Source organism: Alternaria atra (assembly GCF_907166805.1).
Source record: "Alternaria atra isolate CS162 genome assembly, contig: 23, whole genome shotgun sequence".
Taxonomy (NCBI): Eukaryota; Fungi; Ascomycota; class Dothideomycetes; order Pleosporales; family Pleosporaceae; genus Alternaria; species Alternaria atra.
In genome coordinates, this window is record NW_025091321.1 from 794,931 (window position 1) to 810,623 (window position 15,693).

At 50.7% G+C, this 15,693-nt stretch overlaps 5 protein-coding genes across 5 annotated transcripts; 3 read left to right on the top strand and 2 right to left on the bottom strand.

Annotated features, from left to right (window-relative positions):
• Positions 1 to 322: 322 nt before the first annotated feature.
• Positions 323 to 1,386, top strand: ALTATR162_LOCUS3849 (uncharacterized protein; the record flags this gene model as incomplete). Its single annotated transcript, XM_043311457.1, has 8 exons — positions 323 to 451; positions 499 to 524; positions 579 to 617; positions 665 to 693; positions 741 to 886; positions 935 to 1,008; positions 1,057 to 1,323; positions 1,374 to 1,386. 8 exons carry the CDS (start codon positions 323 to 325, stop codon positions 1,384 to 1,386), a joined length of 723 nt encoding a protein of 240 aa, XP_043167392.1.
• Positions 1,387 to 2,802: 1,416 nt separating this feature from the next.
• Positions 2,803 to 5,874, top strand: ALTATR162_LOCUS3850 (uncharacterized protein; the record flags this gene model as incomplete). Its single annotated transcript, XM_043311458.1, has 7 exons — positions 2,803 to 3,243; positions 3,297 to 3,842; positions 3,890 to 4,163; positions 4,212 to 4,995; positions 5,053 to 5,145; positions 5,217 to 5,371; positions 5,420 to 5,874. 7 exons carry the CDS (start codon positions 2,803 to 2,805, stop codon positions 5,872 to 5,874), a joined length of 2,748 nt encoding a protein of 915 aa, XP_043167393.1.
• A 219-nt stretch (positions 5,875 to 6,093) lies between these two features.
• Positions 6,094 to 7,527, bottom strand: ALTATR162_LOCUS3851 (uncharacterized protein; the record flags this gene model as incomplete). Its single annotated transcript, XM_043311459.1, has 1 exon — positions 6,094 to 7,527. The coding sequence occupies one exon, from the start codon at positions 7,525 to 7,527 to the stop codon at positions 6,094 to 6,096; it is 1,434 nt and encodes a 477-aa protein (XP_043167394.1).
• A 569-nt stretch (positions 7,528 to 8,096) lies between these two features.
• Positions 8,097 to 10,303, bottom strand: ALTATR162_LOCUS3852 (uncharacterized protein; the record flags this gene model as incomplete). The annotated part of the gene is made up of 2 exons (XM_043311460.1): positions 8,097 to 9,726; positions 9,816 to 10,303. The coding sequence occupies 2 exons, from the start codon at positions 10,301 to 10,303 to the stop codon at positions 8,097 to 8,099; spliced, it is 2,118 nt and encodes a 705-aa protein (XP_043167395.1).
• Positions 10,304 to 14,385: 4,082 nt separating this feature from the next.
• On the top strand, positions 14,386 to 15,666 carry ALTATR162_LOCUS3853 (uncharacterized protein; the record flags this gene model as incomplete). The annotated part of the gene is made up of 1 exon (XM_043311461.1): positions 14,386 to 15,666. The coding sequence occupies one exon, from the start codon at positions 14,386 to 14,388 to the stop codon at positions 15,664 to 15,666; it is 1,281 nt and encodes a 426-aa protein (XP_043167396.1).
• Between the last annotated feature and the right edge of the window lie 27 nt (positions 15,667 to 15,693).

Consider the following 15,693-nt stretch of genomic DNA (forward strand, 5'->3'; position numbering starts at 1 on the left):
TGGCCTGCTGGTCGCTCGGGCGATGGGTGTCGACGACTTTTTTGATCCATCTTATCTTATCGGCAACCGGCGGTTCCTGCATCTGCACCCAAGGACCCACTACCAAACCGAACCTCGCCCATTCCAACTACGACCCCACAACCATACTAGGCCTGACTCTGGTCTTCCGACGTACTCGGCTGCTAATTACGCCTCTCACTGACCACCCTCACTGCGCTGTCTCGTTACTTCCTCCTCTGCCAGGCTCCGCAGGTCGCAGTTACCCTATCAACAAACCCCGTAAACAATACCACGCCATCCTTCACCGCCCACCACTGCCACCATGTCTGCACCCAAATCCTCCTCCAAAACCTCCTCCAAGACCTCTTCCAAGTCCAAGTCTTCCAAGAGCGATTCTTCCAAGGTGCACAAATTGGCTCTAAAGGGCTCCTCCAAAGTCGTCAATGAGTTTGTACGTATGTCGAGCCAAGCCATGCATCCTACGCTTACCCCGATTAGTTCGAGTACTCCGTCAACACCATACTGTAAGCACAGAGATACGCAGCATAGCCCATTGCCAGCCCACTGACTCTGCCAAGCTTCCAAAGAGGTGTTTACCCCGCCGAGGACTTCACCGCGTAAGACTGTCCCACCGAGGCGCCAATCATCCACTAACGACATGCAGAGTAAAGAAGTATGGGTTGACCATGATGGGTACGTACTCAACAGACGCGCCATAAGCCTTGTTCTAACCTTCACAGTCACTGCTGATGACCAGGTCAAAGCCTACATCAAGAAGATCATGGGCCAGCTGAAGGAGTGGATGTATGGAGGCAAAATCTCCAAGCTTGTTGTCGTCATTACGAGCAAAGAGACTGGCGAGCATGTCGAGCGCTGGCAATTCGACGTACGTTGTGTTGAGCTACACGGGTTCCTAGTTTCTAACAGCGCGCAGGTTCAAATTTACGGGAAGAACACCAAGGCGAAATCTTCCGGGAAGACGGCAGACCAAGAAAACTCCGTCCCAGAGTGAGTGCGCAAGTTTAACGAGCTCGGCAACATGTTAACAGCTCTCAGCGCTAGCGAAGCATCGGAAGAGAAGACCGAAGCTGAGATCCAGGCCGAGATCCAGTCTGTATTCCGCCAGATCACAGCATCCGTAACATTCCTGCCCATGCTCGACGGAAATTGTACCTTCAACGTTCTTGTTTATGCTGATGCTGACTCCGAGGTGCCTCTTGAATGGGGTGACAGCGATGCCAAGGAAATCAAGAATGGCGAAAAAGTGCAGCTGCGAAGCTTCAGCACAAGTAACCACCGTGTAGATACTCTGGTGAGCTACAGGTGAGTGACATCATGACACAAGTTGTGGGGGCGATATGCTAATTCTTCAGGCTTGCCGACTAAATCTCGTCGTCCGTGAGCTTCTGGCCTCTTCTTTGTCCTGTTTCAATATCTCGTTTTACCAATTTGTTTGGTCAGGCGCACGGAGTACGCGGGTTGCAGCATGTATTCCAGGAATTGATGAAAACATTGCAGCATTTCTCAGCACCTCTTGAGCGAAGGTACTCATACGCCAATGACAATCACACAGCTGTCCTCGTGTTTCTTCAAACGTAACCCTATTCAAAGCTGATCATGCGCCTAGACATCAAAGGTCTTCGTCGACGGTCCTGCTGTACGAAAACCCATCTCGGTGGTGGGGCGGAGACTTTGTGGTCGTGGTGACTCTGTAGGCTCGCACATAATTTCCTTTCATTCTCTTTGGGTCTATGCTTATGTTGATGGTATGACAGCTTTGACCGTGCGAACTCAGGGATGCGGATTCGTCAAGCACAGGGTCTCGCTAACAAAACCATTAGTTCTTGTCACTTAGAATTGGCTACCAGAATGATTTTACGGTCGACTTTGCAACCATGACGGGACTATGCAAATTTTTCGATGCGCATGGTCTTGCGTCCACAGAATCCACATTTCTGTAGGCCATTGTGCGTAGTTGGATCATGGTGTGGTTCGATATGTGGAGGACGGGTGCCTTCTCATATACGCGCTAAAGTGAGTGTATGGCTTGTTCGGATGCGCGGTATCTTGTTATCGCACCGTTACCCACGCTACCTTCGTCGGTATTGTCCCACACTACGCACGGACATGTGTTGTATCTTCGTCTTCTCGTTCGCCAGACCATTGGAGCTTCTTTGCAGACCTCAGCTGCAGTTGCCACCTCGACCTACAAGCGGACCTTTTGTCGGGACAACTTCAAGGCTACTGACTATCGCAAACCAACAAAGCCTTATCATTACTCATGATGGCGTACTTTTTTCTCAAGTGCAACTCTAGTGCATGCTTAACCGCGTCAGCTACTGGCTCTGGACTATGAGAATACCATGTAGTAGCGCACTTGTAACGGAACACAAACGCGACTCCCTGTCACAACCCAGCTTGACTGTGTTTATCTTGGGTACTGAGGCACCTTGAAGCTCCAAGCCCACCTTATCCCGCATGGTTCATCCAAGACATCCTGAATCCCAGCAACTCCTCCAGTACGGATTGGCTCCCGACACATTACACTGTTCTGATAACAAATTTTTCGTTGCGTCTGAAGTCGCTTAGAATTCTGTGGGTGCCTCTCCAACTAGACGCGTACCGGCATGAGAACTATGCCATCTCTAATTTCGACATGTGCCCCTTCTTCCCTCTTTGACCTCAAACGTCTTACCCTCTCCTCAGTCGTTACCCTGTATCTGTCTAGATTCTTATTATTCTCGTTTAGACGCGCACCTCACAAGCATTTACTACACTAGGTTCGTATGACAAAACGCAGCAATGGGTTTACAAGACATACTTTTCCGAAAAGAGGGTGAGGGCTCTCGACCGCGCGATGACACTGGAAAACATGAGGGACTACCGCCAGAGAATCCTCTCGCACCGAAGACCAGGACAAGCAACGAATCCACAGGCTCTGGATCCAAACCCGCAAGCTTCACACCTATGCAGCTTGGCCCATCCAGCGTTCACTCTTCCGGCTCGTCCGGTAGCATCAAGTGCAGTAACAGCACTGTAAGCTCAGATGCCGTTAGAGATGTCAAGGCCGAGATCTTGGCGAACTGGCTCCATACCAAACAAGAAGAGCGAGTATGGACCTTTGGTGACACTGGCGAAGGCGTGTTCATGAAGAAGTCCAAGGGTAGCTACTCCTGCGCGCCTTACGCGCTTCAAAGTGATGGCACAGGTCTTTATGAGGCAGTCACCGAGTTGAATGTTAGAGTAAGTTGAGCATATGCATACTGCATGCAAGTCATTGTTACTAACACGTGCAGTGCGCCATGACTGTCAACACCAGGGTCATCAAGTATATCCTCGAGCGAACCCAGACCCAGTATGTCCAAATACAAACTGGCCTCCGCTTGCAGGTCGTTCCTGACTTCGAAGCCCTCCCATATTGCCAAAGGGGTCAGTCCGCTGCCTTCGTCGCCTCGCGAGGCATGTTGATAGTGTGGCAAGACGACCCCAAGTTGACGCTTGAACGCGCAGAATTCATCATCAACTGCTTGATGAGGATGATGTGTGGAGCTGAATATGGCTATGATGCGCAGGACTTGGAGTTGGAGAAGGCACTAGGCAAAGCCCCTATGGTCGTGATCGAGGAATATGATAACGCGTCTCTGTCCAGTGACGGCAAAGACGATGAACCCAGAGACATGAAGATGTGGCAGGCTGCCTATTGTGGAATGTCGATTCTTCTACTAACGACTGCCATTGGCTCCGGATACAGGCAGATCGCTATCGAGGAATTTCAAGCCCCCAAACACTGGCTTCGACTACTTTTCGTGATCTGCCTACCTGCCCAGGTTTGGCTCTCATTGGTAAGCCAGTCGTGTGCACTCTGTTATTCCACTGCTGACTTCGCTAGTTCTTCTTCCAAGCTCTGGTTGGTAACATTGCCCAAATTTGCGGGCCCACTAGTCAGATGAAAGCGAACAGCAGATACTATTCCGGCAGAGCACCTAGGAAACTCAACCGTGATACCTTCGGCAAGCCGCTCCCACACGTGACAGTTCAAATGCCCGTCTACAAGGAGGGCTTGCATACTGTCATCGCGCCCACGGTTCGATCGCTGAAGCAAGCAATCTCTACGTACGAGTTGCAGGGAGGAAGTGCTAACATCTTCGTCAACGATGACGGAAGTAAGTTTACGCCCTTCTGCATGATTGAGCCACACTAATTTGCTGCAGTGCAACTTCTCGGAGCCGAGGAGGCCCAAGAACGACAAGAATTCTACGACGAGCACGGCATTGGCTGGGTCGCGCGCCCAAGGCACAACGCCAAGGGCGAGCACGGATCCAAGCCCTTCATCCGCCCCGGAAAGTTCAAGAAGGCTTCCAACATGAACTACGCACTCCGGATCAGCTGCAGGGTCGAAGAACTCTTGGAGCAACAGCCACGTGCAGAGGACTGGAGTCAGCTGGAAGAGAACGCTCTTTATAAGGGTGTCATGGAAGCAGTTATGGCTGAGCATGAGGGCGAAGCTTGGGCTGACGGCAACATCCGTATCGGCGACTACATCCTTTTGGTCGACTCCGACACCCGTGTGCCCAACGACTGCCTGCACGAGGCCGTCAGCGAGATGGAGCAGAGCCAGGAAGTCGCTATCCTACAGTACTCCTCCGGAGTCATGAACGTCACCAACAACTTTTTCGAGAAGGGCATCACCTTCTTCACCAACATGATCTACACCATGATCAGGTTTGCCGTCGCCGGCGGAGACGTTGCACCATTCGTTGGACACAACGCTATTCTGAGATGGGAGGCGGTACAGAAAATCGCCTATGAAATCACGGAAGCCAACGGTAAAACGTATGATAAGTTTTGGTCCGAGGAGACGGTGTCAGAGGATTTTGACATGAGTCTGCGACTCCAAAGTGTGGGCTACATCATTCGTTTGGCCGCATACAAGGGTGATGGCTTCAAAGAGGGTGTCTCTCTCACTGTATATGACGAGCTTGCTCGATGGGAGAAGTATAACTTACCTGCTCCTGCCATCTTCTCGAAAAAATACTAACACAAATCCTTCAGATACGCATACGGCTGCAACGAGCTCATTTTCAATCCTTTGGTCTACTGGTTCATCAAAGGTCCTTTTACGAAGCTCTTCCGCACTTTCATCTTGTAAGTAGTTTGCCACAGGCTACCGCGGGTTTCGCCTTCTGGTACGTCTCCAGCTAACCCTACGATATCAGCTCCAACATGCCCCTTGCATCCAAGATTACCATCATGGCTTACATCGGCACTTACTACGCTCTCAGTTGCTCATGGGCACTTACCATGCTCAACTACTTCTTGATCGGTTTCTTCAATGGATGGCTAGATCATTACTACATCAACTCCTTCCGCGGTAAGTATCCGACCATCCTTCATTTCGCACATTCCTAATAATTCTCAGTATACTTCGCCATCGTAATCGTCTTCAGTGTCCTCGGAAACATCGCCCTCGCTGTCCTCCGCCACCGCATCGAGGAACAAAATATTTTCCGTGGGCTCTGGACAAATATGAAGTGGATCCCTCTCCTCACCATATTCCTTGGCGGCATCTCCCTACACGTTTCGCAGGCCCTCCTCGCGCACTTCTTCAGCTGGCCGCTCGAATGGGGTTCCACGTCCAAGGAGAGTGAACACGTTAGTTTCTTTGTTGCCATCAGCAGGGTGCTGAGAAAGTTCAAGTGGAGCTTCATGTTCTGCACTGGTATGACTGCTATCATGGTTACCATGGCTTTTGCATTGCAGGAGGACTGGAGGATCACGGAGCTTATTGCTGTTTGGCCCATGGGTACGGTGATTGTTTTCCACTTCTTGTTGCCTATTGTGCTTAATCCGCAGTTGATGACTTTTACATGGTAAGCGTTGACCGATATCGTCGACTGGAATATTGGGAGATTGGTGGGGAAATAATGTATCACCTGTGGGTGTTAATATATGGAATGTGTTTGGCTTTTCCGTATGTATCGATACGATGTAGTCTCCACCTCAAACAATAAAAGATAAAGAGCTAGCTTTGTGCTGTAGTTGGAAGTTTTTATTCTCTTCAATGCTTTTTTGAGACACGCAACGGACTTCTACTCACCCACACCAAGTGACAAACTTCTCGACAACGAATTCATCTAGCCCCCACTGCCCATTCTGTCGCCCAAAACCGCTTCCCTTGACGCCACCTTGGCTTCCAGTTGGTGAAGTGTATACCGAGATACTGTTAGCGTGAACCTGGCCGTATTCTAATTCTCGTGATATCTTCATGAAGCGTGCCATATCGCGTATCCAGACAGTGGCGTTGAGACCATATGCGGAGCGGTTTGCCAGCGCAATAGCTTCTTCGTCAGACGAGACGATGTACAGCGACGCGGAAGGCCCGAAGGTCTCTTCGTCGAGGATACGCGATGATGGCGAGGGGTTGAGGATGACTGTGGGTTTAAGCACAACCCCACCGCTCGACGTAGTCGTGTCAACGCCACCAACAAGAACCTCATTGCCCTTCTCCTGCGCATCTCGAATAACATCCTCAGCATGTTTCGCAATACTCTCCGACACCGCCGATCCAGCTGGCCCCTCCACTCCCTTCATAGCCTCCACAAGCAATGTCTTAAACTTCTCCGCCACACTCTCCATCACAATAATCCTCTCTGTGCTGAAGCAAATCTGCCCATGATGTAGTACAGCACCCATAGCACACTGCTTCGCCGCCTCCTCCAACTCCGCATCCTCAAGCACAATCGCCGGACACTTTCCGCCTAGTTCCATCAACACGGGTTTGAGGTACTTGGCCGCAATCCCCATAATCTTCTTTCCCACCTCGGCACTACCGATGAATTCAATCTTGCGAATCGCTTCATGTGCTATCAGAGTCTCGGTGACCTTCGCTGCATCTTCCCGCCCGCACTGAATCTGATTCAACACGCCATCTGGACATTCGCTTTGGAAAAAAGCTTGCGTGATAAGTCCGTGGGTCTTCGGACATAGTTCACTTGCTTTGAAGACTACGGTACAACCCACCGCGATTGCACTTGCTATTCCCCTCGTCGCTAGGACGAGCGCTGCATTCCATGGTGCGATACATAATACCGGTCCAACTGGTTCTTTGAATACGAAACCTTGGGTGTTGGGTTTCTCGGTTGGCGGGATGACGCCGGTTACCGAACTTATTTGCGCGGCGATTTCGTTGAGGTAGGAAATTGATAGATTGACATTTTGACGTGCCCAGGCTTCTGTGCAGGAGGTTTCAGCGATTTGCGCGGCGATGAGCGAATCGGTGTGGGTGCTAAAGTGGGTGGCGACGCGATGGAGGAGGGACCGCCGGGTGGTGTGGGATGTGGAACGCCAGGATTTGAAGGCAGAGAGAGATGAGGTTGCTGCATGGGTTGCTTCGGTAGGGCTTGCGGAGGATGCATGGTGGAGGGTGCGGTCGCTTGCTCCGGCATGTGTCACGGGGATGGTGGTTTGGGTGTGGATGGGTTTGTTGTCGATCCAGAGGGGGATTGTGGGGCCGGTGCTTGAAGACATAGCGGGTAGAACTTTTCTCCTGACTCTCCCAGCGAAGCGTATATGTTTATACTATCGAGTACATGTACTGCTTAGAATTATGACTTCCAAGTGGAGGGGCGGTAATGTCAACGGCATTGAAGTACGACCGGATAGCGAACATTGCGTCATCGCAAGCCTAGCGTACGGAAATGTTGGTGGCGTCGATCGTATGTCGGCAGATGCTGGAAGATGTTGCAGCGTCGTACGTACGAAGAAGCTAGTGTTTCCTAAGTTATATCTAACGTTCGACGTCTGCTCTAGAGTCATGCACTGTTACATCCTGTAGGTGCTTTGATAAGAATCATAGTGAATAAGTCTAGAGTGTCTTTAGGGGTAAGTAAGCTACAACTCAGAACAATTGAGCTTCTTCGTTAGAGACATTCTATCGTTACAGACAAGACGTAGTCAACATAAGTATGGTAGTAGAGAAAGGACTGTTATTATGCTGAGACGCGTGCCGCTGCACATGCGCATTACGAGCACGGCCATGGTACCTGGCGGTGTGAATATCTTTACGTCTAGGTATTTGCCTCAACAGACGGCTACCTTTAACCACACATCGTTCCGTGAGCTGGATACTCGACAGATTGACTTGAGAAAGCACATCTATGTACCCCGCCTTGGTGGCCCGAGATCTCTGGAACCCCAACGATGCCCCACTGCAACGGGTATTGGGCTCGCAATTCAGGCTCCGGCCGCACACCGCAAGGATGACACGCGGCCGCGACGACCAAGCTACAATTGGCCCCGACAGGCATGGCGGATTTGAAGCGACGGAAACCAAGAGCAAATATAACGAGCAAGGCGGCAGCGACGGCGCAGATAAAGATGAGAAGGGCTAGAGGTGAGTATGCGCACGTGGCAAAGTCCCAAAAGTCATCGTGCTCCCAAGCACCTGTCTCGTACGACTCCTGCCACTGTTCGACTGTGACGATGAAGATACTCTGCGATGCAAGCCAATGCAGGATGATGCCTATCGTAACCGTAGGTATAGCGTAGCGCCAGGGCAGTTGAAGGAAGTAGGAAGAGCGTTGCTGCCCCTCTGGACGACAGGAGACACGCAGAGCCTTACGCTTGTGCGCATAGCTGGACCACTCGTGCGATAGCAACATCGAAGTGAGCAGCCCGTTGCCAGTAAAGTACAGTATGGAGAGGATGACCTGAGGCGAATTGGCGATAAGAACGTTTGCTAAGATGCCTGACACCGTAATCATGCGGCGCCGGACGCCCTGGAACGTCATAAGAGTATGTTGGGTAGCCTGCCCAAACCCGAACGACCATATAGCAGAGGGCGCAGCGCCAGGCATAGTAAAAACTCCATATACGAGAAGGATGGTACATATAACGACACCGAGAAGACTCGCGAGGTAGAAGGCTAGGCGCTGGCGGCGACTCACAGCCGCAAACCAGCGCTTTCTTTCCCCGTGGAACGGGCGTGGGCCCAAAACCTTCTGATGCCCTATGTTGCTCTGTTTCAGATCGTCCACAGATAGCAGACAAGAACCCTCGGTCATCTCGGCTGGTTTCTCCAAGAAGCTGGCGATGGCATCTCCAACATTCATTATACCCCGCTCTTGCATGCGAAAACAGACTGCAAACATCAATACCGCCTTGACGAAGTTGAGCACAGTGACGATAATCGCGATGGTCGCGCTAAGCTGCAATTTGCAGTTCTCATCCGTTCCTCGGCTAAGGCAATACTTCACTGTGCGATTCCCAATTTCCCACTTCGCCGAATCTTTTAGAAGCCCCAGTGATTCTGGGTGGCAGAAGGTGTTTTTTGAGCGCGACTGGCCACATATCCATGGGTATGGGTCAAGATTTCTGGCGTCCATCCCTCCGGTTATATGGATGGCACCCCCTCCAGATGCAAAGAAAACTTCTGCATCCCTGGTAATGTTGTATGGAGTATCTGCAGTAACGATGAGAACGTTGGCACGATTCGAGACGAACGGAAGCATATATGCATCAATGCATTCTCGGGACTCGAGGCGCTCTAGTCGACCCTGCTGGTATTCCTCGAACAATCTATGTTCCACCTCAAATTCAGCCATAAGAATATCGTAATACTTGACGTCCAAGGTCGGGGGTGAGGGCCCATCTGACAGCCAAGCTTCGTTGATGGCATAAACTTTGTACTGATTGGCAGAAAGTGTTGTAAAGACGACAGAGTTGTAACTGGAATATGGTTAGACCTCTGTTTAGGTTGAAGGATTAAAAAAAAAAAAAAAAGTCCCGAATTTGGGCTCGTTCTGCAGCCCACTTACAAAAGATGTAGCGGTATTGATGACACTCCAAGAAGTATCCAAAAGTACACTCTTGTTTTTGCGATGCGTTTGAGGTTGCGAATACTTGGAACTCCGACGTCTAACCAGGATCCATTGGCATGCGCATCATCGATTTCTTCCCTTGTGGGTGCAGCCAGACATTGCATGGTGAAGTTGCTTCCGCTCAGGATGACCGAGCTGAAAAGGTTGATAACAAAATGGATGCCAATGTTGAGCTGCTTGACCGTATGGCACGAACCTAAATACAATAAGCCGTTGCCATTGACAATGTCATGTGCGGCGAGGGCCCATATAGTGATGCTCAAATTCAGTAAGCCGACAAGTGTAGTAGCCACCGCTGCCCAAAGGACAGCGGTCCGCCATACACGTCTTTGGTACCATGGTCTAGACTGAGGACTCGTGTTTTCGAAGCCATCGGGGTCTGAGTGGGCTGAATAAGTCGAAGTATGGATTTGGGCGTTGTACATGATGGTCGCACAACTGACACGACCTAGGTAGGCGTACTCAGGTGGAGATGCAATCTCGAAGATATGCTCTTGAATGTATTAGGCGGAAACGTGCGGAACGGCGTTTATACATCGGTGATACGAGCCATACAAGGCTGAGTTTGAGACTACCTAGGTAGAAGTGGCTGTGTGGAGATCAACATTTGGCCAAGATGACCAGACGTGTCACGCGCGCTACGCTAGAGCCAGAACAGTATAAAGTAGACGACTTTCGCTAGTCCTTGCTCGAGAGCAGGATGTTGCCAACCTATACGCAAATTGTCAGAACGCAGCCCTGCATCACTACGTTATGCAACCAAAAGGTACGTATGATCAGTGAACTACTGATCATGGTGCAGGATAGTATATATCGTCAGCCAGGCTTGACACAGACGCACGCTTACAGCTATCGCAAAGCTTAAGCAGTTTCGAAATAGTGGTTCTAGGCGAGTGCCATTCTGAGCATGTTGTGGCGGGGTTAGGTATGCTGGCCTGGGCGGACTGGGGCCTGCAGTCTGGCCCCCAATGTCGTCGCATCAGTCCTGAGCGCTACATGAAGCGTGAACGTCTTCCATAGTTGATAACACTACAACGATGCAAGCGCAGGCTGGTACCGAAATGATACGATACAAAACAACCTGGGCGAGCATGCGGCTTGAACCAGGCGACTTGCAAAAGAGTCTACGCCGCATGCAACACCCACACCGGTGAACCAGCGGAGCAGTCGAGCTTTGACCGCTGTTGTATGCAAGGCGTATCCTCAGCCTTGCAAGTATAGGGGGTTAACCAGCCCTCCGCTCTGAATACTTTATACCACACTATCCTACCTCAAATAACAGATTCTGCGAGAATCTGAACGTCTCTGCGCCAACCTCATCAAAGCGACGAAATTCATGTCACAGAGCTCAGTCGGAGAGCTGTATCGCTCATTATATCTACCCTCAGCGTCGAAATGTATACGCGTTCTCGACATCGATTCAGGGTCAACGAGTACCGCTCCAATAGTTGGAAGTCTCCGTATCGTAGACCTAACCACTTCTCCTAACTTTACCGCCATCTCGTATGCCTGGAACTCACCGGAGCCTGATCGAGCAATATCATGCTGCGGCAGGGTTATTCCCATTTCCGCCAGCGGTCACTCGGCACTGCAGCATCTACGTACAAGTCTTGGGACTTTCACAATGTGGATCGATGGAATATGCATCGATCAAGCGAACAAGAAAGAAAAGGAACACCAGATATCGCTGATGAAGGACATCTAATCACAGGCAGCGACCGTATACGTGTGCTTAGGCGAGGGTAACGACTACAGTGATCGGGCGATCAATTACCTGAAAACTGTTGGCTTCCTTGACTATTACCATGCGGGGGCGAGCAACACCAGATTCGGTTGTTGGCGACCATTCTTCGCAGCCGTATCTGCTGCCATAGCACAATATAGTCTGAGAAAGTATCCCTTTCCGTTCAAAGGTATAATTTGCAGTCCCATTTTCATATCCACACTGATTGGGGAAGGCTCCCCTGGCACATGGCAAGGTCCTGTGGGTCCCGCAGTCGTACGCTTTTGGAACGGGAACGCAGACTATGCAACAATCGAAGATATCGAACATCTACTCGACCGGAAGTGGATCGCTAGACTCTGGACCTACCAGGAAATCCTTTTTGCGGTAAATCCTGTCGTAGTTTGCGGCAATGCTCATATCTGCTGGGATTGGGTTGCAATGAGTTTGATCTTCCTTGACTCTGCGATCCCTTGTCTCGGGTTGTGCATACGTCCCTGGAAGCGGGTTGCTCTGAGTAGACAACAATACATGGCCCCAACGTCTAAACCTTCTAGGCTTGCAAGAAGTTCTTCTTTGGAACTCTACGCAGAGTTTTCGAAGGGCGTATGTCGATTGCATAAGCACACCTTAACGGCGGTTTACTGCCGTAACCTTACATATTTGTGCTTCTTTCATTTTTCCTGGATTCAGCGAATCCCGAGAACGGTATGTTCGACGAGTACATGTTATTATGCAATTCGATGGAACGGAAAGCAGCTTGAGTTATTCTAACACTGAGCATCCTCGTTACCTACATGAGTTTGGTTCGACTATCTCGGACATGTTTGCGGATTGGACACTTCGATGAAGAACATAAGGTTACAGTAGACGATCTCATCGACAGTGTTTACAATCGAGACGCCACGCGCTCCAAAGACATGGCTTTTGGCTTGTGGGCTATCCTGCAACGGCGCACTCAGCTCGCTCTACCAAAGGTGGACTATGAAGAATCTCAAGAAACGATTTACGTGGCGTTCTCTCGCGTTCTTCTTCAGATAACTGCTTCGCCAACCTTACTTCTGGTGGCTGGTATGAATAATATGGAAGGACAGCCATCATGGGTACCAGATTGGACACCAAAGACGCAACGTGACTGTGACTGGGGAGATATTGAGGAATTGATTCGCGAGAACAAGGATGCGCATGATCTCTAACGCAGACAAGCGGACACAGTATCCATCTCGATGGTGAACCAGCTTGCTGTATCTGTTTGGGGTCGTAGACATGGCGTAGTGGTTGCAACATTCGTCTTCCAAAAGACGCAATCCTCTTACAAACAAGCGGAACTCCGTAAACACGTCTACAACCTAAGCCGAATGCTAGAGATATGGAAGGCATTCGAAAAGTTTTGGCGGTACTTTGAAAAAACAAACTTGAAAGCCGTTGCGTCCGATCGTGTTGACCGTTGGTCTCAATTTTTTAAAGGAGAACTGCAGGTTCGAAGCTTCGGCACTGCTGCTTTTCTTGCGCGACGCACCTTCCGACATGAGTTGCAGATACTCCGCAACAAGACGCTCAGAAATACTCGAAACTCATATCACCGTATGCAACATTCTAGCCCAAGAAAGAAATATTCTATTCCAGGAATCATATCCCAAGTCGTGCACCGCACCCATTATGGGCTGGTGTCGACGGAGTGCCGGAGATGGTGACCTCATTTTCAGATGCCCAGGCGTCCAGATTCCACTAATCGTCCGTCCTTATTCCTGTGTGAGAAATCGAGTTCAGATCGCGAGCATTGCTAATACTCCATGGAGATTCGACTGGTCGCCCTACTATGAATATAAAATTCCATACAGCATGGAACTGGACAAAGATTACAACACAATCGAACTGGAAGAGTTCCATGTGTATTAAGATTTTGTTCAACGGGCGTACAGTCAGGATAAATTGAGATCTGCCGTCGCGTCCCCTATCGGCACGAGTTGGTTGCAGTGAATAATACTCTACTCTCTCGAAAACGACCTGTTGCTAAAGTCTGAAGGCTCGGCCAGTAGACAGCCACCGTGGGTCTTACAGATGCTGTCTGAGCACGGCAAAAGTCTCAATCGGCACCTGATGAACTAAAAGATTGTTCAAGACCACCGATATACTCCGATAGATTGTTCATCGAGCAGTCAGCTCTTGACGTTCTCGGCAGTTTGAGTTCTTGTTTAGCGGCCGGCTATCAATGAGGCATCTGGCATACAGATCACTTCAATGCATGATCAGTCGTTCTAGATGCAGTGACATTTCATCAACGAATTACGAAATTCACGAAAGGTGTGTCGAGCAATTATAAATCCAAAATGCTGTTGTTATTTGATCATTTTTTTTTGGGTTGGGCGCCGACTGGTTCGGATACAAGCCGTAACTCCGCCTCAGCAATAGCTCTCTACTGCAACGGTTCCTTCACGGTCATCCTGATCATCGGCGTGAGCGCAGCAACTGTCAAAGCCTCATAACCTTGCACCAATTGAGAATAATCGTGAATGCGCAATGATCACAGACTAGTGTCATCGTCGAATTTTTCAGCAGCGTCCCCATCGGCTTCCGCCCTTCTGCACAGCCATGCGCCCTCATTCAGCGCGTAAGGGCGGAACTGCGAGGATGATAGAACTTCTTTGGAAGATGCATCCAGGATCGCGCGTAGTCATCAGAGATCGCTATAGTGACGGCTAATATTTGAACAACTGACACAGCTAGACGCCCAGTCCGCGAGTCGCTTCAGGCCTATCCTCCCTTCGACGCGGCTTTCCTACGATGAAGCAGAGGGCACTCGAATGGGCAGGCCCTTACGGTGCCTGGTGCTCAGTCTGCTCCCCCGAGCCCGAAGAGACGCACATGAACCTCCCCTTCTGCTTCATTACCCTGCCTTCAGAACCGGCCATGAATGCCGCTGGCCGGACTTCAGACCACCCATTCAAAGACCTTCGTTCAGCCCGCCGCACACACCAACGTTCTAAGAGATACCCGGAGCGCATCTACAGCGGTAACAAGCGTCGCCGCTCCGATAAATTCCGTCCCGCACGAATAGCAGCACTCAAGGATACGTACAAGGGGATCGAAAGCCGAGAATGGGAGGGCGACTGGTACGCCGAATGGGCGCACAAGGTAGACATGGAGCACATGGACGATATAGCCGCGTACACACTTTTCGGCAAAAACGCGGCCTTCTTCGAAGGTCGAGACGAAGGAGAGACCACAAAAGGCGAAGACTTTGGCTCCTGGGCCCGACGCCGTATCGCAGAGATGCGCCGAGTCAAGGAATATCGCATGCACAGCTATGGTATACCTACAAGCCCTACGCCGCTATACATCCTACCACATACCATGCGCAATGATTCGCGTCCAGGTCGTACCAGCGCCACCATCCTCACAGCACCCCTCGCGAAACCCCACGAAACCACCCTACCCGCGACCCTTTCCGATATCCGCGCCCACCTCGCACTAGCACGTGCCCTCACACCGTCCGCGAACCTCAAACAACGCTGCCGAAGCCGCAACATACCGGTCTTGCCCGTCATCCAGGGTTACAGCTGGTGGGGCGAATATACCTGGCAATGGCATAGGAATATGTCTGGGTGCTGGTTTCTCGGCTACGAGTATGGGTGTCGTGAGGAATGTGTGGGGCAGTGCACATGTCTATGCTGGGGAAGCATGGTGGATAAATGTTATTGTGAGGAGTTTGGGGTGGGTACGGAGTGGGAGGTGCCGGCACCGGAGGATGTGCAGAGATGTAGTCTTGTGGAGTGGGTGAGGGGAGAGCTGATGGAGATATTGGAGGAAGATGAGATTATTTCGAAGAGAGAGACGAGAAGAGTGGAGGAAGAGAGGAGCCTGGATGAGTTTGATCGGGATTGGGAAGCTGGTTTCGATCACGAGTGGGAGTGGAGGCAGTGCTTGGATGACGACTATGTTATACTAGAGAAGAACGAAGGGGATAGTGAAGCATGGAGTGCTGTTAGCGGAGCTGACGAGAGTCCGTTGGCTGACTTCGATATGGCACTTCAGAGTCCGGTCGAAGCGGAGCCGGAGAGATGAACCAAAAGGTAAGACAGCTAGTCAAAT